Source organism: Sinohyriopsis cumingii, chromosome 8 (genome assembly GCF_028554795.1).
Source record: "Sinohyriopsis cumingii isolate HCF-2022 chromosome 8, ASM2855479v2, whole genome shotgun sequence".
Taxonomy (NCBI): domain Eukaryota; kingdom Metazoa; phylum Mollusca; class Bivalvia; order Unionida; family Unionidae; genus Sinohyriopsis; species Sinohyriopsis cumingii.
This window is the reverse complement of record NC_142968.1, coordinates 4,383,320-4,404,624: the sequence shown is the minus strand read 5'-3', so window position 1 is coordinate 4,404,624 and position 21,305 is coordinate 4,383,320. Positions and strand designations below refer to the sequence as shown.

Genomic DNA, 21,305 nt, shown 5'->3' with positions numbered 1-21,305 from the left:
TATCAATCGCAAGCATCAAAGACAGTATTGATAAAGGTGTTGATAAATGTGTGAAAAAAACCGGCGACGTAATGACAGGAGAACTCAGCATGAATGGAAACAAAATAACCGTTCTAAAAAATCCGGAAGGTCTCGAAGATGCCGCAAATAAACAATACGTCGACGCGCAGTACCAACACGTTGCTGGCCTAATCAGCGATAAAGTAACAAAAGCCGGCGACGTAATGACCGGCGGACTTGACATGAGCGGCAACAAAATAACCGCGTTAGCAAATCCCGAATCCGACCAGGATGCGTCAAACAAACAATACGTGGACATCGTCAACGGTAAACTAAATACGCTGCGTGCAGAGTATGATGTTCACGTGGGCGCGTTTACAAGACTTCGAAGAAACTTCTCAAAAACTGATGAGGCCGTGGATAAGTTCTTTGGGGATCCTCCAGTCGTCGACACGAAACTTTCTGAAATCATACCAAATCTTACTAATAACGCCAACGATATCAATAAGATTAATACCCGGTTAGGTGTAGTCAGAACGGAAAAAAGTTTTTCAGATCAAATTCAGATAATAGAAAATAACATTAACACGATCAAACAAACACAGCAGAATATAGTATCGGGTATTCCTGAGATCGTTAACAAAACCAGTTTGATTAAAGTTCCCACTGGAGTTACTCCCGGGCATATCACCAACATCGTATTCACGGTATCATCGGGATTCGCAACATGGTCACGACAAAATAACAACACTATCAAATATACAGCAACAGCCACCGGTGTTTACAGGTTGTCTGTGTTTTCAGCCGCTAAATTTGAAATCTTCACAACATATCCTTGGAGACATTCCACCGATAAGTATTCCGGGGTTTGCACTGTAATACTAAACAGCGGAAACGAGGAAACATTTATGCTTGAAGCCGCCGACGATACTTTAACAGCAACATCTTACTGGTGGTGTTTGGAATTCGTCGCTTCAACACCTCAATTGGTCACTGCATAATTGAATCGCATGCGATTTAAATAATGTCAACGCAAACGCAAAGCGTTTCAACGCCGCGCGGGAATGAATACAGATACAATCAGGTCTATGAGTGGCAATCAGAATTAAAAACCGTCATCGACGAGCTTAATCGTAAAGTAAGGAAGTATAAACGCCGCGTTGTAGTATTGGATGTTATGGTTTATTCGGTATCTACCGCTGTTGCATCCGCGGGATTAATACTATCAGCGATAACTCCCGTGACTGCAGTAGTCGCTGCAACAATTTGTGTTTCTGTGACAACAACCACCGCCGGCGTCTTTGGAATAATAGCAAAAAAAATATCATCATGCGCGAATACAAAACTGCACGATTACACAACCAAATTAACTACCGCCGTGACCGCATATCAGAAACTGTCATCGCTGATATCATCAAGTCTCGACGACGGAACGATATCAGATTCTGAATTTACGGCGATGTCACACGCGTACAATGACTATTTGAAAAGTTCAGTAAATAATAACGATGGCAACGCCACAGGAACTGCTTCAGCAAATAGTCACAAACACAACGCCGGTAAAAACAACGATGATATCAGTGTCCTCGACGACACCAGAATTCAGCATTAATTTTCGAACTCCAATTGCCGTGAACGAAATCGCATTAGCAAAGCTCAGTGCGTATCACAGCTGGCCTAATGTCAGAGCGGCATCATTTTCCGGTCAGCAGCCAAATAATTCGTTTGTGTTTTCGTGGAAAACCAAAGCCGACTCTGACGAATTCGACTGGGATACAATTACGCTACCCACTGGGAGTTATCAGATCGAAGAAATCAACAATGAGATACAACGCCAAATAAAACGAATCACCGGCAAGGAAGCCAAAATATCTATAGCCGCGCACGAACCAACGCTGTCTGCGGTCATTGAAATCTCAACACCGGGATACGCCGTGGATATTTATAGCAGCTCAATCCGAACAGTATTAGGATGGCCACAAGAACGACCCGAGGTTGGACCGGGTCCACCGCCACCATCGAAGTCGGATTTCGAGACCACGAAGGAAGAACTACACGACCTCGTGTACGGTGAGCATTTATTATTTCCAGATCAATTACGATCAGACCAAGCCCGGTTTTCAACATCAGATAGACTCCCCTTGGATATAATAGGGGTAGGTTTCGAAGACGGGAGATTCCGGAATTACCAGCCAGAAGACATAGAAGCTCATTTTTTTAATCCGATCAAACAAGCACATAAACAACAGCTAGACCTGTTGCGAGTATATTTTCAAGATTATATCTCTGATATAACAAAACCAGGAACTGCAAGCAGTTCTCGCACGAACATTATCACCACCATAGAAAAACTAAACAAACTCGCATCCACGATGGAATTTATGAATCAAAAAGTAATTCAACATCTACTGGATCTCAAGGGCGATTATGGAAACCGAAAAAGATCGAATTTTGCAACCCTATTTGGTATTCCCGTGAAGGATATTTCAGATTTTAAACTTCCTGGATATAACGTACACACACTAAGAAAATCAGTCTCTGATCTTATCGCGGAATCTTTCAAAGATATTCTTGCCGCGTACACGAAAATAAAACCACAACCTGTTATTTTAAGACACGACAACAGTACAGCATCCGATGGCAGACACGTATCTCCGGGGATCGTAAATATCACAGATGTTATTGCGGTCAATCTTGTATGTGACGTCATCGATGGCAGTTACAGCGCATCAGATACTACGACGGCGACGCAGGGGTTTATCCTGTATACGTTTACACCAAAAGACCCCCCTGGTTTTCTGATTGTGCAAGAACCAATCAATGTGGTCTATCTGCGGTGTAATAATCCGTGGTTGTCAACGATAAATTTTAAACTCACCGACCAACGGGGGGGGTTGTTGGACCTGCGTGGCGAGACTGTCTCCGTGAACTTACTGGTGAAGTCCTGAAACTCTTCGAGGACAAGGACAAGTCAACGGATCCATAATAATAGTTTTTTTTCTGCAGTGGTCCACTTTCGTCATCGCGTGCAAATACCCCATCAAAACCGGCATCGTTGGAAATGCAAAGCATTTCTGGAAGAGTTTCTCTGGAAATGCAAAGCATTTCTCAGGAAGTCCAAAGGACTTCTCATGCGAGTGCTTAGCACGCAGGCGCGCATTTAAAAAAAAACAGTTGTATATAATGTGTGAATACATTCACGCACGAGTTCATATTCATGATAAGCAAATTCTTCACGAGGCAATAAAAACCGCATTTCAAATACAGACATTCCCAGAACAGTATTTCCCCGTTAAAATAATCGTTGACGTGTACGGCGACGAAGACTTCTTGTTAACGTCGTCACAATTAACAGAGCTACAGCAAAATAATACAATCACAGTTTGGTGTCAACGAGAACAGATTATGAACTATTCTCATTGTTGTATTGATGTTGAAACGCTTAAGCAAATCCTGAAAATCTGAAATGGAAATGCTTTGCATTTCTGGCTTTGGACTTCCGCTTGAGTTTCTGGCGATGCTAGCATCGCTAGGGCAAAAAAAATAATACACTTTTTTTTTACCCGTGAAATGTGCTTGTGAAATGCTCTGCATTTTCGCTTCCGCTTTGAGTTTCCACGCTAGCTCAGGTTCTACTTTCACTTTGTGCTGTGAGTCACACGCGGCTGTATTTATACTTCCTTGTCGGCCTCGTAGTCACAAATACTAGTATTTTCAGGCATTTCCGTGTCCTTTATATAACCTTTTAACTGCCTCACCCTGGTGCTAATTAATTTTCGAGTCTCATACTCGCTTGACAATACAAGACGAATCTTCTCAACTGCACGGCACAGTGGAATAAATTCAGATACCTGATTTTCAGTTATCGTGGCAAGTGATCTGTAAATGCGATCTTGCAAACCCTTAATGAACCTATATCTCGCAGAGAGATTGTTCTTTCCCTGCCGTGATAGCTCATTCAAGGATTCAAAATCTGACATAATTGTTTCAGTGTCTAGTAAAATATTAAAACCTCGCTGTTGTAATTCTTTAATTTCAACAAGTATGGTATTTATATTTTCGTGATTCATATTATTATATATTTTCATATTTTTAAATGCATGAAAAATACTAGCATCGCCAAAAAACAAAACGAGACATCCTGGCTTCTAGGATCGAGTTTTCTAGCAAGCCCGGCAAACATTTATTTGACAACACAAACAACCTTTACCTCTGATTCGAGTGTCATAGCAGGCAAAGGCACAATGAACATGTAATCTTATCCTAACTTATCCTAACTTATTCTAAGACGACACAAACATGCAGGGGGGGTCATTTTCTACGATCAGCAGCAGAGCAAAACCATCCATTGAATCGACCATTGGATGGTGCACAAAAGACACCCGCCATTGGCGGATTAAATTTATGGTTTTGCTTGCGCGTGCTGACTTTCGATCGACCCAAAGGTCTTAGGGAGCGATTTCGTATATAACCCAACTGTTACTTGCGAGATCCAAATTCGCTCTAGTAGTGGGCGGGACTTGTTTAAAATATTTTAATTGTATGTTTTCTTGAGCGCGGTCATATAACAAGCACAGAAGAGCAAAACAGTCGGATATATTCAGTAAAACGAGGATATTGTTTGTAAAAAAATATATATTCTACGGTAAATAAATGATTACATGTTATGAACTCGATAAAATATTTTATCAAGGTGGCTTTCTCAAGGGAGCAAATCCTCTGACGACGACAACTCTGCAGAGCGTTACACACTCGTGGAGGAGTTATCGTCGTTTGTGTCAACGATAAGAGGTACATAACTAAATGTGATCTTCTGTTTGAGCTTCTTTGAAAATGCTGTTTTGTGGATCCCGGTTGCGACATGCTGTACAGAAGGTGGACAAATACCGAAATACCTACTGGCGGCGTTTATTGACTGGAATACAATTTCTTCACCGGTTGCGTTTATGGATTTGATAGCTCTTCTTGCAACTGTTTTACAACGCCCTGTGTTACCCAGTAAGCAGTTCTTGCTCTGAGTGACCACGCGAAGATTGTTTATAGAGTTATCAAGTATGTTACCGTTAATGTGATCAATGACAAAACCCTTAGGGATCACTCCATGGAAACATTCATAGACGAAACGGTGACATGAATACCTCCTTTTGGTAACAGTAAATCTTAAATAACCAGCATTATCAACTCCACCAACTGGTTTCTTCAGTCTGCAGTGTCGTACTATGCCATCTCGGTTTGCTTCATAATTTTTAATAGTTGGATGTGCAACAAATTCTTGTTCGGGAACAAATTCTTGTTCGGGAACAAATTCTTGTTCGGGGACGAATTCTTGATTCATTATACTATAAGCAAATCATTTGTCTAATTCATAATTTGTCTGAAAACTTATTTATGTAATCACGCTCCGAGAACGTGTTCGAGTCTGGATTTTTTTTATCGTAATAACGTTTTAGTTCTCGATAGCGTTTTCCCCCACACGCTGAACATAATTGCGTTTTTCCCCGTGTTCCAATGCCGCATCTGATACACGGTATCGGTCCTAGACTTCCACGGCGGACCTGTTGAGCATGTTGTCCACAGTATTCGTGTCTGCATGGTTTGCTACACGGCGCTGATGAATTTAGTTTAATCCACTTGCATTGGTGCATATAATATATTTGTCTATTTAAATACTTGTCTTAATTATAATAATGAGTTTTGAAAGACTATCCAGAATAAAACCTGGAAATCTCCAATTTCCCCGAGGTCGATTCGATCTTGACCGGTTAACTTTTGATCGACGACGACGAGAACTCACACTCGTAATTGGTGTTATCAAGAACGCCAAAGAAGAGTTTCGTCGTGATGGTGCCGCACATGTGTGGTCTTCGTATAAAATCATTTCTGAAAATGCCATCATTGATGGTACCATCAACGATACAATCGCGTCGAACATAATTGGGTATCTCGATGATAAAAAATATTTCATTCAGATAAAATTTATCGTTGGCGTCGACGACGCGGAAACAGGTGAAACAACATGGATTATCAGAGACAAACTAGACCCTATTCTTGATGCCCGACGGGGAAAAACCGTCGTCGTAACCAAAGACTCAAACCCGGGAGTACTTGTTGGGATTGATATACCATATTATGCCAGAGCGTATCCTGTGACCGCAGTCATTTATGGAATTTATCCGATGAAGAAACCACGCGTTGATAAACTCGCCCCGATGAAGATGTCAGAGTCATTGATAAAATCCCCAGAGAAGTCTCTGACTTCCAGGATGAATTGTGTAGCCGAGCGAGTAATGGAACATTTTAAAAATGCCGCGCGAGGAAACGGCCTAACACCGCTAAGACAGACTAAAATAGCAGCGTGGGCGGCAAAAGTAGTGGATGAAGGAGCGTCAATAAATGATGTTGCCGAGCTCGAACGATTACTAAAATTTCCTATAACGGTTTCATCGTTGACCGGTGAGGTATTGTACAAGAGTAAATATGATTCCCGTGGAGCACCAATAACTATTATCGATCATAACAGTCACGCCTGGACTGACTCGGTTAGGATATTTCCTCGAGACCGTGTTGTAAAGTATTATCCGGAATTGGAAAATGCTAGTGGTTCCACGAGCGGAAATGCCAGCATTGAAACTCGAAGAGTTTCCATGTTTGATTTTATTTATCAGATAAGTAAAACCGATCCAGTGTCGGTGTGGTTATTCCGAAGTGACCTCGAGGGAGAGTTTGATCAGTTTGTGAAACCCAACGGGGAGGTATACAGAACGGCGGCATTACATCACGAAATGAAAAAACTCGCAGAAAAATATCATGCGACGAACACTGATACGTTACTGACGCAGTGTTTTACTGTCCCGGGTGTTGTCACGCATATAGCCCGAGAACGAAATTCATGGAGACCAACCCCGAAGAGCTTTCTCGAGGATATTCAACAGAGCTGTATCGAATACGGGCACGGTGGTTTGTGGAATACCCAGTATGATCACCGCGATATGATATCCGTGGATATGACGGCGTGTTATCCAGGAAGTTTTCTTGGGCGTGGAGAATGCAGTGAGTATTTTGCGCGGTTTGGTCATCCTACAAGCTCGATGACAAGAGTATCCGTGAACGGACCATTGCCTGATTTTGACCTGACCGGGGTTGCTTGTGTGTCGTCGTTTAAACTCGCTACGGGTTTACATCCTGTGTGTTATGCTTGGTTTGGTAAACATTTCGTTGAGAAGCGATGGGCCCCAATAGTGTTATTGCGATACATGCTTGACAGTCGAATACTGCTGTCGCTGACGGTCAGTGAAGCGATTATATGCTACTGTCGTCAAACCGAAGTTTGGTTGCCAACTCCGCAAGTCATCGAAGAAACTAATAATTTCCAGGAGTATCCAGAATCTTTTATCGACACTATCATCGAAAGAACTCCTAAAATTTCCCAAACTGATGAAAGCGCCGCAAAAGATCTAGGACGAAGAATAATAGGAAAATTTACTCAAGGTGGAGCGTATGATCATAAACTACATCATAGTCGATTAATCATGGACGAGGCCGAATTGGATCTTATTGTCGCTGATGCCGCCACGAATAATACGTTTTGTACCCGCGAAGATGTGTTTCTGTCAAACGGGGAAAAATTAGGAACTGTTTTTAGTTATATCGACGGAGAATCATCTCAGTACACACATTTGAGATCTTCGATGCTAGCTTATGTATCAATAAACCTATTGTCGATGATTAATAGGTTTCCCGTTGACGCAGTGAGAGTTGCAACGGATTCATTCTATATCGATAAAAAACACTTAGCGGCGTTGAATAAGGTTATACCGAATGATCCATCGTGGGGTTCATGGAGAATAAAAAATGAAATGTTGCATGGATATTGTGAATCGGCTGATGTTGAAATCGAGGATGAATATCGCGGCGCAGAAATATCTGGGAAATTTTCAATTTCTACGACAACTTCGCTGCCGCCGGTGCACGATCCTGTTGTGAGACATAGAACAGTTTATCTCAACGGGGCTGGTGGTTCCGGTAAGACAACTCGCGCGATTGAATTATTTCGCGGTTCTGACATGATTGTGCTGACTCCCACACACAGACTTGCCAGGGAGATGAGACAACGGGATGTTAACGCGTGCACGTATCACAGTTTTTTCAAGTACAGCGGCGGCACGTGGACACCTGAACGAATGGGTACGAAATATATCCCTGGAATAATAATCTGGGATGAGATAGACACTGTGCCGTTGGATACATTAAAACAGTTTCTGGATTGGTTGCTAAAGAAAAATACCGCAGTGGTGATGTGCGGCGATCATGGTCAACCACCACCATTTACAGGTGAATCTCCACACACGTGGTTGAAAACTTTTGTAGATTATTATGAGGAAATAACTAACGATGTTAGATCACTCGATGAAACGCTGAAAGAGTTTAAGGCGTTGATCAGGCTACAAACCAATAAAGTCCAATGTGAGATAATGCGTGAAATAATTCCAGAGACTTCGCTGAGCGACTTTTGGGAAACGTGGAAACCAGGTGATTTAATTGTGGCAAGTAGAAAGATAGTCAGGGACACACTTCAGCAGCGGTTATTTCAGTTACATCAGAAGAAATTTCCAATGCTGGTAGTGCCGTTGTGTTATAGACCAGCTGATACGCGATTGCAGAATACCGACGTTGATATACCTGGGAGATCGGAAAAACAGAATTTAGTATTAAATGATATTGTCACAGTTGATATTGATGCTGTTGAACAGGCACTGAAAATGAGCAAATCCCCGTGGACGCTAGGATACGCTATGACCATCCACAGTTCGCAGGGACTAACTATTTCAGATACAACAGTTTGGATTGTTGATGATCGCATCGAGTGGTCAAATTTAGTTTATTTAGCCGTGTCAAGAGTAAGAAGGATAGGTCAGTTACGAAGAATTGTATTAGATGATGTTATCAACGACAGCATCAACAGATCAATCGCTGATGATACAATAAGAAAGAAATTAGCCGGTTACAAACAGAGCGACAAAAAAAATGGCAACGAGTTTGATCTCGACGAAACATTTATTATACAATTACAACAACAGCAGAATAATCACTGCGCGAGTTGTAATTGTTTATTGCTGTGGCAGTATTCGAAAAATAATCCAAGGCAATTTACCGTAGATAGAATAGATAGTAATCGCGGTCATACGCGTGAAAATGTGATGTTGACCTGTCTTGAGTGTAATCGACGCAGAGGTGCTGCTGCAGTTATTTAAGTGATCGAGGTGGTAATTGTGTATCCGCGGGGATCACCTGAAGTTGCTCGCGTGTGAACCCACGCTGAGGAGCAGTTGAATCTAATCTGTAGATTGCGTTTCTCCCAGTTGATCTGGTTATGCTAGATATCTTATGTGTTGTAACGCTCCATATAGGATCAGTTGCCCTTTTTTTTCCTCCTTCGAGTTCGCCGGGTTCGTATAAATACCTAACGGTGACATTACCCAGCAACGGGGACGCTAGCGTCGTTGGCTGCGTTGAAACACGTTCACTGACGCGGGGTATATATTTTTTTGTGATTGCATTTACAGGTCTCATGTTTGTTGTTCTGGTAATTTCATTATTCAGTGCGTGGATCACGTTTGGCAGTCTTGCAACCCATTCACGAGATCGTGTATCGTAAATGAATTCCCTCGCGTACTGGTATCCGAATAATCTCTCAGCGAGTGTTCTATTAAATCGCTCAACAATTGCCTGATCCCGATGAATTTCAGTATGTCCTCGTCGTATGGTAACGTTATGCTGCTTTGTCAGTGATGACACCGCGCCCTGAAATTCTTTACCAGGATCAACTTGTAATAATCGTGGCCAGTTTAGAGGTCCTCGCTGATAAATTCGCGAAAACGCAGAGGCGACTTCGGACGCTGTTTTAGTCGCTAACGGTTCTGCTTCTTTGTATCTACTAGCAACATCAACTACTGTTAGCGCGTATTTGTATATTTTTCTGCGGACAGTATCATGAGGCAGGAATAGTATGTCAGCCTGATGAACTTCATTGGGGGTACTAACATCAAAATGTGCAAAGTTGATTTGTCGAGGTGGTGGTAAGTAGATTTGCCATATTGCTTGTTTTGACAGCCATTTTTTGGCAACCTCGCGTGTTACTGATGCCGCGTTGGCGAGTTTATTAATTGCTGAGTTACCTCTCCAGTATCCGATTGGGGAATAATAAATCGCTTGCATGGAAACACTAGCGTTGGAAGTCCTTGGACTTGTCTGCATCGTTATTAATTATCCAGCCCCGATTACTAATTTAGATTTCATCGCTGATCTTACTAACCAATTAGCGAGTGACTCCCTAAATGATTTATTTTTTATGGCGCTTAGTGCATGAATTAATTTCACATCCGCGATATGCCTGTCTTGTAGATCTTTACTTCGATAAGCAATATCATGTATGTGACACGCTGCGTCAATAGCGTTTATCGGATACTCGCCGGGTTTGGGCTGATCGTTGCTGTCAAGCCTGATATCTAGTCGTGTTCCCGGACCGCAGTAATTGTATCCTGGGAGATGTTTTTCTCCGGGATATTTAGCCCAAGGGGTACCTGGAAGTCGTCCGAGGGCGGCTGCAATGTCACCTCCGCTGACTTTGTCAGGCTTTTTTTTTGAAATCTAAATTTTTTTGTGCCACATCGCGTACACTTACCAGAAAGTGCTTGTCTGTTATTTTTTGTTGTAACCGTTGTTAGATCATTCGTAGGGGTTCGTGCCTTACACTTCACACAATATAGATCCATAATTATTATTCCTTATATACAAATGGAGATCACTGATTTTTCTGCGACGCGAAGGAAAGAACCAGTCAAGCATAATTCCGTGCTACCAAATTCTATCAGAATGATCATCATAGGACCGTCAGGATCGGGTAAAACGCAGTTGTTGCTGAACCTGATTATGAAGTGGATGAAGTGGGATAAGCTGTATTTGGTAGCACCATCTGTAGACGATCAACGTTGTTATGATGTTATAAAAGATTTTAATGAGAGTGCAAAAGCGCTGAGTGAAGACGGCGAGGATGTTGTTGAATTTATAACTGATATTGAAGAAGCTCCGTCCGTGGAAGACCTCGACGGGGGAATAAATAACCTAGTAGTGTACGATGATGTAATGCTGGACAAGCAAAAAAATCCTGCAAGAATATTTTCACGAGGTCGTCATAAAAACACCGATGTGATTTATGTTACTCAGCGTTACACACAAATTCCAAAAGTAATCAGGGATAACTGTAATCTTCTTGCTGTGTTTAATGGAGTTGATGTTCACACGCTGAGAAATATTCATCAGACATGGTGTAGCGGCGATATGGATATTAATAAGTTTAAGAATTTCTTTAGTCACGCTCGAAGAAACCAGCATGGATTTGTGACAATAAATTTACACGATCCCAGAACAAGATACCGTATCGGACTTGATACACTGTATGGTTAACATAAAAATGTTTTCTTGGCGCGTTAACGCGCTCGGAAACTCATTTCGTAGAGCAGCAGAGGGGGGGGGGGGGCTGGACCGACCGACCGTGTCAATGACGACCCGCGGGGGAATAGTTTCAGATTTATTGAAGTAAACCAAGAACGTCAGCGCGCGGATGTTATTGCATTTCCCGGGTCGTCGAAGAGTCTCTCCGAGAGAAATTATTCGACGTTCAGGGATATTTTTTTTTTATTCTATGGTCTACATGGAAAGGTTTATCGTCGAAATAAGTAAACCGAAACTGTTTTTGTCTATTCAGTACTATTTTAGTTTCGGTCTGTTCCCCCCCTCTGCTGCTAAGATTTCAACACATATATTTCTCTCTGAAAATAGGACTCTGTAACTGTATATTAATTAAAAGATCCTTGTTTGTAGAAAAATACTATTATATGTTAAAAATATATTGTTACCTTTAGAATCCAGTGTTTGCTACTACTATAAATAACTAAATAACGAAATAAATAAAAACATCATTAAATATTCTGCCACTTAAAACGCATGCAAAATTACCTTTTTTGATGTATCCGTCATGTTACCTATGAAAAAGATAAATAATTATGATACGATTCTACTATAAAATGTTTGCGTATGCGAACCCTTGCCAAGACAATCACGTACATGGATCATTAAAAGAAAATATCTTTAACAATTTTTTGTTGAAAATTACATCATTATCTTCAGCAAGATATTGGAAATCATAACTATAGAGCTATAATAAAATACATTTACGTATTTCCAGGACTCCCCTCTCCTTTAATTTCTGACCCAACAAGTGGAAGCGAAAGGCACAGAATAAATAGGATGGGGATCTCAATACGTTTTGAGCTATGATCCAGGGACCACATGTTTATACCTTGAGATGGATCGAAACAATAGACAAGCTTATGACATATCTCAACGTTTCAATCCTATTTCATTGCAGGCAGAATTATTTGAAAGCGTAAATTTCTGATTTACAACACATTTTATACACGGTTGATACAAATGTTTTCCCAATCTAGACTTCCCCCACCCCCAGAGAATGTATCAATTAAAATGAGTGAGAAGCTTTGTTCGGATCGGCGCAGGAATTTGTGCAACATCAAGCACCCGGATAACGCTTGGTTACTCTGCTCAAATTAGCCTTGATAAATATAGTATACGGTAACCGTGATCTTCATGTAAACAATGTGATGTATTCAAGTATAGAAAACAGCAAAACAGTTTGATAATGTGTTATAACAATAATATCATTTGCAGTAACCCATATCTAAATATTTTAAGACAAGAATAAACTCCTGCTAAAGGCTGATTTGTATCGCTCTTCATATATTACGATGAAATTTATGTCCTTTACTCTACGTGAAAATATTCAATAAAATACATGACATATTTTGAACTTTTGAAGCCAGTGCTTTTACAGTTTTAATATATGTCAACCTTTTATACTTTCTTCTTTCTTGGCAGATCCTTTGTTGTAAACACTGTAGTCTGGTGATGCTGGCCTTGTCTCTAGGACTTGAAAATACTCATAAAGTTTGTTTGTCCAATGTCCCGTTGATCGCACGTGCAGCCAGATGTAATCTGTATTTCGAAGATAAAACGGCATCATTAATGAAGGTATAATTAACAGAAGATAGAATTAACAGTAGTTACTTATTTTGATGATTTTAATTGCTTATTATGCTGGTATCCCTAATCGGAATATTATTAGTTCCGTTGTTCTTAAAATATGTAACTCATGTACCACACACACACACACACACACACACACACATGTAACTATCATTCTATCAATTAAGCGATCTCCCTCTCTCTCTCTCTCTCTCTCTCTCTCTCTCTCTCTCTCTCTCTCTCTCTATATATATATATATATATATATATATATATATATATATATATATATTGATTACTTCATAAAATATTTTAAAGCTCATATCCTGTGAGTTGGTTTGTACTGTAAGATGAATCATATATCAAATGCGTGAATTTATTCATTTACGATTTCAAAGGTTGAGTCGTACCGTTAATATAAGCAAACATTACGTGATCAGACGAGGACATAGGTTCTAATGTGAGAGGCCAAGCTGACCTAGTTCCTTATTGGTGTGTTTTTAAACAAATGATTTCTTTACTGATGGAGTATTTTGATACGACTAGATGATTCATTTAAAGTTTGTCTGCATTTCTCTCTACAGCATGTTAACATCTTAAATGAGAGAATTTTTACTTAGAATTAGGCATTCTTTATAGTAGTACAAGTACTCTAAGTTAAATTGAGAGGAATTCGTTTGTTTAATATAAGAATTATTTGGACTTACAGTACCCCAAATAGGTCAGATTAATTAGAATAATAGCTGTACAGAGTTATTGTGATACAGTCCAACAAATTTGCATATTTAGCTATTTTGGAATTACTGTGAATTCTTTTAAAGGAATTTTAGGAATATATCAAGGTGATTGTTTCTGTATTGTACAAGAGTGTGTTACTATCATTCTGGATACATTTGGAATTCATACGGACTACTCAGACCTATTGGAACTGATCGATCATTTATGATTATTTGGATCACACTCATCAAACTTTAAGTTAATTTTTTTTTCACTTTGTAATTGAGGAATTAGAACCACAGAGTCGTGTATGACACACACACACACACACACACACACACACACACACACACACACACACACATATATATATATATATATATATATATATATATATATATATATATATATATATATATATATATATATATATATATATATATGCAAACACACACAAATATTTCAAGAAAGATACGGTGGTTAGGGCACCCATTACCTTCTTGATGCACCACCAACCCCTATACTGTATGGACTAAGTGCACGTCCCAAATGCAGCTGGAACTATAATTGTTTTTTGTGTATAAATTGGCTATGTCTTCCTTTCTATAAGAGAAATCCTGAGTGATTCTGCATCCATCTGAGAGTTAATTACCAGACGTCACGCGAGTTTGTCTGCTGCGCACGAATGTCTATATCCCTGATATAGTTCTATCCTTTTTTGGGATGCATACTTAATCGAGAGGGTATGTTCGTTGTTTGTTACAGGAAAGGTGATGGATGTAGTAACGGTGGCTGTGGGTTCGAATCTCATTAGAGGACAAATTACAAATGATCCAATCCGAATGATAATATTCTTACTACACACACGGACAGACAGACACAACACACACACACATTTACCAAATACGATGACTATCCGTCTCAGGACTTAGGAGTTCTGACTTTATGAGTTAACAACATAATTTTTAAAAAATTGAAATGCAGTCAAGGTAGCAAGCAATTAATCAGAGTTAGTCACAATTTTAAGAAATGTCTGAGGGCAAGTTGCTTAAATGCATTACAGAGTTTAATTAACAATGACTATATATGATATCAGAATTGCATCATTTGTAACGATATAAAAGACAACCATGCATAGATGATTTCTGCCCAGGACGAATAATACTGAAAGTCCTTTGGGCGAGACCAAACACAACAGGATTAGGACTGTTGATCATACTATACTATATATAAAATATTCTGCAGATTTATTTGCGTTATAAGGTCTAACAGTCCAATAGCATCAGACCGTGAGGCAGTTGCATTCAACAAATAGCATCAGACCGTGAGGCAGTTGCATTCAACAAATAGCATCAGACCGTGAGGCAGTTGCATTCAACAAATAGCATCAGACCGTGAGGCAGTAGCATTCAACAAATAGCATCAGACCGTGAGGCAGTTGCATTCAACATATAGCATCAGACCGTGAGGCAGTTCATTCAACAAGTAGCATCAGACCGTGAGGCAGTTGCATTCAACAAATAGCATCAGATCCTGAGGCAGTTGTATTCAACAAATAGCATCAGACCGTGAGGCAGTTGCATTCAACAAATAGCATCAGACCGTGAGGCAGTTGCATTCAACAAATGGCATCAGACCGTGAGGCAGTAACATTCAACAAATAGCATCAGACCGTGAGGCAGTTGCATTCAACAGATAGCATCAGACCGTGAGGCAGTTCCATTCAACAAGTAGCATCAGACCGTGAGGCAGTTGCATTCAACAAATAGCATCAGACCGTGAGGCAGTTGCATTCAACAGAAGCAAGATTAAATATCAAGATAAAATATTAATCGGAACGAACTTGCACGCTTAGTCGAGGATATGCAGAACTGCCTACAAATCGCAGCCACTATCGCCGCTAAAGCTTGTCACCAAAAAAGCCCCAGAAAAAGCATGTAAACGCGCTATCGATATTTTTTTAATTATCGCGATTATCATAAGCGTATATACGCCAACATAAACACTCTGGAAGAGTTCTATGAAATATGGGTCCGGAAACGTGTAAACTTTACAGCACGTGGGCGAAATGTCACTTCCGTCCGGATTCAGGGTTGGCATCTTCCTCAGTGTAGACTTCACCATGCCTGACCATGTAACCAAAGATGGATCTGCGGCATCTGTAACATCACAACCAGGGTTTCATTGTGATACCTGTGTAATCTTGAACCATGACACCGATGCGATCATAATGAAATTGATAAAAATTATGCAAAGATACTCAAGAAGTTTAATAAATACTTCCGAGAAGGATCCGGGTGGTCGAGACGCTTGGGAATTCAACCTCATATTTTTACCTGTAGAAAACGTCACGTGGATGGAGTTGTATTCTAACACCAGCATGATTTTCACCACGATCACTACTCATTGCAAGTGTAAATGTTGCCAACCAGTGTTGTGAATGCAAGTTCTTGTCCGCCTTGCATCCAGTGAGCTATAATAAAGTAAACCTGGAAACTACAAAAAAAAAAAAAAAATGGGTGAACATAAGTTAGGTGACATTGAATTCCCCGTAAAAAACATTGATATCAGTAAATTTAAGTAATCCATCACTGACTTAGTTCTTAATATGTTATTTAGAATCGATGCCTTCGGATAATTCGATCATTCATGGTGAGAAGCACGCGATGTATCATTGATGTATCATTGATGTATCATTGATGTATCATTTAACAATATTAATCGTGAAAAACCGCAAAGGACAAGAATGTAAGAACCTGGCCAAAAGATGAAAGATGAAAGTACAGCGTATCATCTATGTGGACTTTGAATGTTTAAGCGTTTGTGTGGAAGCTTTGTTTCCTGAAATCAAATAAATACAAAACAAAGAGTGGGCAAGACAAACTCAACAGGTTGATTGCGGACCCGGCATATCAATCACCCAAAATCTTCGATACTGGCCAGGTTGCCATACACAACAAGAAATCCAAGCTGATGTTGGCAAAACGTATCTATTTTGGGCTGGTCAGTTCTGGACATCTCAAAGCTGCTTGTGTACGAGGTTTACTACGATTAGTTGAAACCGCGGTACGTTGATAACGTTAAGATGTCGCACATTATTACCAATTACGTGTATCGGGGCATGGCCAAACGATGGATTGTAGATGAATCTGACACCATCTAGTATCCAAAGATCATTCGCTGTTTAGTAATACCAGCAAAAATGCTGTTGGTAAGTTCAAGGATGAGTGATCCGAAAAGCCAATCGAAGAAAATATGGGAGTGCTCGACGTACTCGATTGTGGATGGCTGAGGTATAAACATTTAGGAAGAGAATGGAGTTCCCTGGTTGTTGTTGCAGAAGATCTCAAACACATTATGTATGCGGAAAGACTTAGCAAAAGACGTGAACTTGCAAAAACAGCCAATCTGATCCGGTCAAAGAAGGATCGTATTGGTATGTATCTCTGCACCAAAATGTGTTTGTCCCAGCTTGACACCAAGCGATAAATATTTCATTAGTAAATCAATTTTTGGGGGACCACTCCGGTGGCCTAGTGGTTAGAGCGTCAGCCTCGGATGCGGGAGGTCGTGTGTTCGATCCCCGGCCGAGTCATACCAAAGACTTATAAAAATATAAAAATGGTACAAGCAGCTGCGTCTCTTGGCGCTCAGCATTAAGAGGTTAGTGTTAGGACTAGTCGGCCTGGTGTCAGGATAATGTGATTGGGTGGGACATCATGATACATGTATGTGGCATTATACCCCTGTGCTAGACATCACTATAAACTGTAACACTGCAGACATCGTAGCGATATGACTGAAAAATTGTTAAAGCTACGTTAAACTTCCAAATCACACACACATACTTACACACACACACACACACACAATTTTTTGGGCATGCGGGCACCACGCTATTCAGAATCAACTTAAAATTTGAGCATTGACCTAGGTGATAGATCCATATTTGCGAGAACAAATTGCAGTTTTTCTTGCACAAATACTCGTTTGGCTTGTTAATGTACTTGCTGAGTAAAGACATTAATGATGTATATTACGACAACCATAAAGAATTCTGAGGTCTTCTCCATTGAAATACCTCGCGTTTTACACAACATCTAATCATGTGACCACAGCTGAATACAAAAAAGTGACTATATACATAATTAATATGAATAAATGTTTCGTGTATATATTATCCTCAAAATCGAAATCTTAGAGCACACAGCTACTTAAATAGATGCAGTATGGTGTTTTCCTTGAAGTCCGCGCTCTACAAAAGAGACGTATTGCAGACGCACAACACACGGCCGACAGTAATCAAGGAAATAAAAATGTAAACCAAAACTCTCAATTGTTTATGTTATACATAAAAAGACAGCTCTTCTCATTTGTTTTTATAAACTTTATAACATAACGATAGCTAAAATCTATAAAAAGAAATTTGATTACTGAAAATCCAGTCCAGGCAAACACATAACTGAATATCGTACATAACGCATTATAACAAATACGCAAATAGCAAACGCTGGACAATAGAGAGATCCTTAACAAATATCACTTGAAAGAAATAAAGTGGGAATGGTATCAGCCAAAGGCATAATTGCCTTAGCAGGGGAGACAACCCAGTTATACAACACTCTTAGATCAAAGCGAGGAAAGTCAAGGGACCTGCTAACAGCAACCTAGACAAGTACAACCCTATTAAAAAAAAATAGAAAAAAATGGGGAAACCAGACAAACCCCATTCAAAAACATTTATATAAATAACTTTTTAATCCAAATTATGTTAGATTTTGTTTTAATACCAACCCAAACATACCTTCGACGGAAAGAAAAGAAACATTGAAACCTTTCATAAACTTTAGGGCCAAGGGGAACAACTCAATGGCTAATATTTTCAGATATAATTTCAAATATATGTTCTAGGAAGACTTTTGTAGTTGTTGCTGAAAATATTTTCATGTTTACTGATCATTTAAGAAAACTTTTTATGCGCTGTTGTATGTGTGCAAACGTTGTTCTGGTCATGCGATAAAGAGTGTACACCCTTGGGTTACGCCGTCGGTTTCAATGTATTTATTCGTAATCCGGTAAACATTTGCCAAGCACAAAGTACTGACTTCAACCATTCGGGATACGTCGTTGGGTTTACTGTCTACTCTCGAGGTCCAACAAACGTCTGCTCACATTATATCGTTTATGGTTGAATTTGTGGCGACTGGATTGTCGAAGAAACGCTGGTTCCTCCGTTTCTGCTATTATATATCATTGATAAATGCAAGCTATGGTGACTTTAATCTTCCTCACCCAAATGTCGCAAAAATTTCAAAATGTATTAAAAATGTATTTAACATTACACTGACGATTTTTTCGCAATAAGAAAACTTTACAAAAAGAGATGCATTAATGAGATGACTTGGGGTAGTGCTCACGCTCTTGTTAGGAAGACGGTGCAATAATCTTCTCACCCTTCATTTCCGGGGCACTGCTAATTGAAAATGGATGCCATTCGTGGTTGGCGATTGTTGGAATCTGCAAGAATACGTAATCCCCGGGCTGGAAGTTGAAATTGGGTGGTCGACTGATCACCAAATGTGTCACCTGTGATAACAAGTAAATAATGATGAAATATACGATTATTGCATTTTTTATGTCAGCCAAGGTAAATTTCATTATGTTCGAGTTACAGTCTACTCATATTGAAGTCATGGAAGAACTTAGTACGGATTAGAGAATATATTTACATGACATGCCTGTATAGGGTTTAACGGCGTATCATCTCACTCGTGGCTAGACAATGTCGACTGAAAGTTGGATTACAAAATATGTAATGGTAAAATCTTGCTAACATATATAGGTAGATAAACATTCTAAATAAAAGTTAGCATGTACTCCTACAACGGTGATGAAAATGATCACGGTCAAGGAGGGAAAACTGGCAAAACATATCGACGAAATGCTTGACCCCATGGGAACGAGGTTTTAACCCGTATATTTTAGCGTATTGGTGGCAAACATTCTTTCTCGTCGACACAGACCTGCAAAATTAAAACAACTATGAACTAAGGCCCACCTTAGATGGTAGAAGATTAACCTCCTCTATGTACGTGTTTCCAAATCTTGCTTTCTCGATGAACTTAGAGCGGCATATCTTCTCCAAAACAAACATTACACCGGGTCCCAGGAACCATTTCCAGAAAGAGGGTCCGTGAAAAATGACAAGGATCCAAAAGGGAACGTACAGCATATGGGTCCAGTAGAATACCTAAAAACAGATACAAGATGTCACAGCCAATGCCTTGATTGCCATGACCGTCAGGGTTTCTTATTGATGGCAATACTCGTATGGTTTGTCTAATTTAACAACAATTTAAGGCGTTCTCACCTGTTCACAAAATCATATTTTACGATAAAGAATATTAAATAAGATGACGAAGGTTTATACAAAAGAAAGCGAACGTTTCGTTAAACTCTTTGAATATGTTATATAGTGCCAGTTGACAAGGTGGAGAATATTAGGTCTCAGTGTTGAACAAGGTTCCAATGGGCCTACAAATCACGTAATACGTCACACATTTCCTGTGATAGTTTTGGTCTACGACACATGCGTATCGGTACCGTGCTATGGTTTGACGCATGTCATTAAGTTATTTCATTAACTGTGATTTTAATAAAAGCGTCACGACGCTGTTACCAGAAATATACCTGAAAATGACCTTTTCTTCTGACAAACGGCATGGAACAGATGACCATAACTATCAGGATAAGGACCAAAAGCCAACCCGTGATAAATGCCGACGCACCAACAAAGCCGATTCCGGCAGCTGTTGTAAAGAGAATGTCCGCCATTCCTATACCTGTAGCTTTGGACACGAGAGCTGAAAAGATATCGTACGTAAACTGATTGATATGGAAATAAAAGTTGGACAGTTAAAACAAACAAACAAAAAACAACCTTCAACGAAAAATCGGTTCGTTACACGGAGAAAAAATTTAGAAAGCAACCCACCAATTCTAACTAGAAAAATATAAAACTAGCTTTCCTTTCCAGTCATTGTTCCACTTTTTTCTGGTAAAGAAGACAAATATTGATTCTTGAGATGACACAAATCTGCATCTCTTAAAATCTTTCGTTTTTGTCCACTAAGTTGAAGATCGGTGAAACTGTTAGCCATTCTTGCAAAGGACGTCTAGTAGGCGAATACTACTATCAAAACAAAAGATAATATGTGCATATTCCCATTATTAAATTCGTAGGTTCATTTAGGTTTTAGTTTACTGGTTGTCATGACAGTAAAATTGTTTTCCAAAGAAGAAAGCGGAATATTACACATACCTGCATTTCCGATGTGACAAGCCGTGTGTATGACAGTCCAAAACACGATGAAAAGTCCACACATCTTATGAAATAAAATATTTTGATCAAGTGGCAGAAAATTAGCAATTTTTGTCGATCTCAAGAATGTTATGCATTTCCGCAACATTAGCACAAGCACGAACATGCA

The 21,305-nt window shown here is 39.7% G+C and overlaps 1 protein-coding gene across 1 annotated transcript in view; it reads right to left on the bottom strand.

Annotated features, from left to right (window-relative positions):
• LOC149792876 (NADPH oxidase 5-like) overlaps positions 1-21,305 on the bottom strand; it is a 49,600-nt gene that overhangs the window by 24,294 nt on the left and 4,001 nt on the right. The window contains exons 4-9 of the mRNA XM_089968918.1: positions 21,137-21,305; positions 20,506-20,678; positions 19,874-20,065; positions 19,269-19,401; positions 12,934-13,068; positions 12,016-12,041 (exon numbers count right to left, since the gene is read on the bottom strand). The exon at positions 21,137-21,305 is cut by the window's right edge and continues 226 nt beyond it. Of these exons, the coding sequence (XP_089825044.1) occupies positions 12,016-12,041; positions 12,934-13,068; positions 19,269-19,401; positions 19,874-20,065; positions 20,506-20,678; positions 21,137-21,305 (828 nt within the window). The remainder of the gene's footprint in view (positions 1-12,015; positions 12,042-12,933; positions 13,069-19,268; positions 19,402-19,873; positions 20,066-20,505; positions 20,679-21,136) is intronic.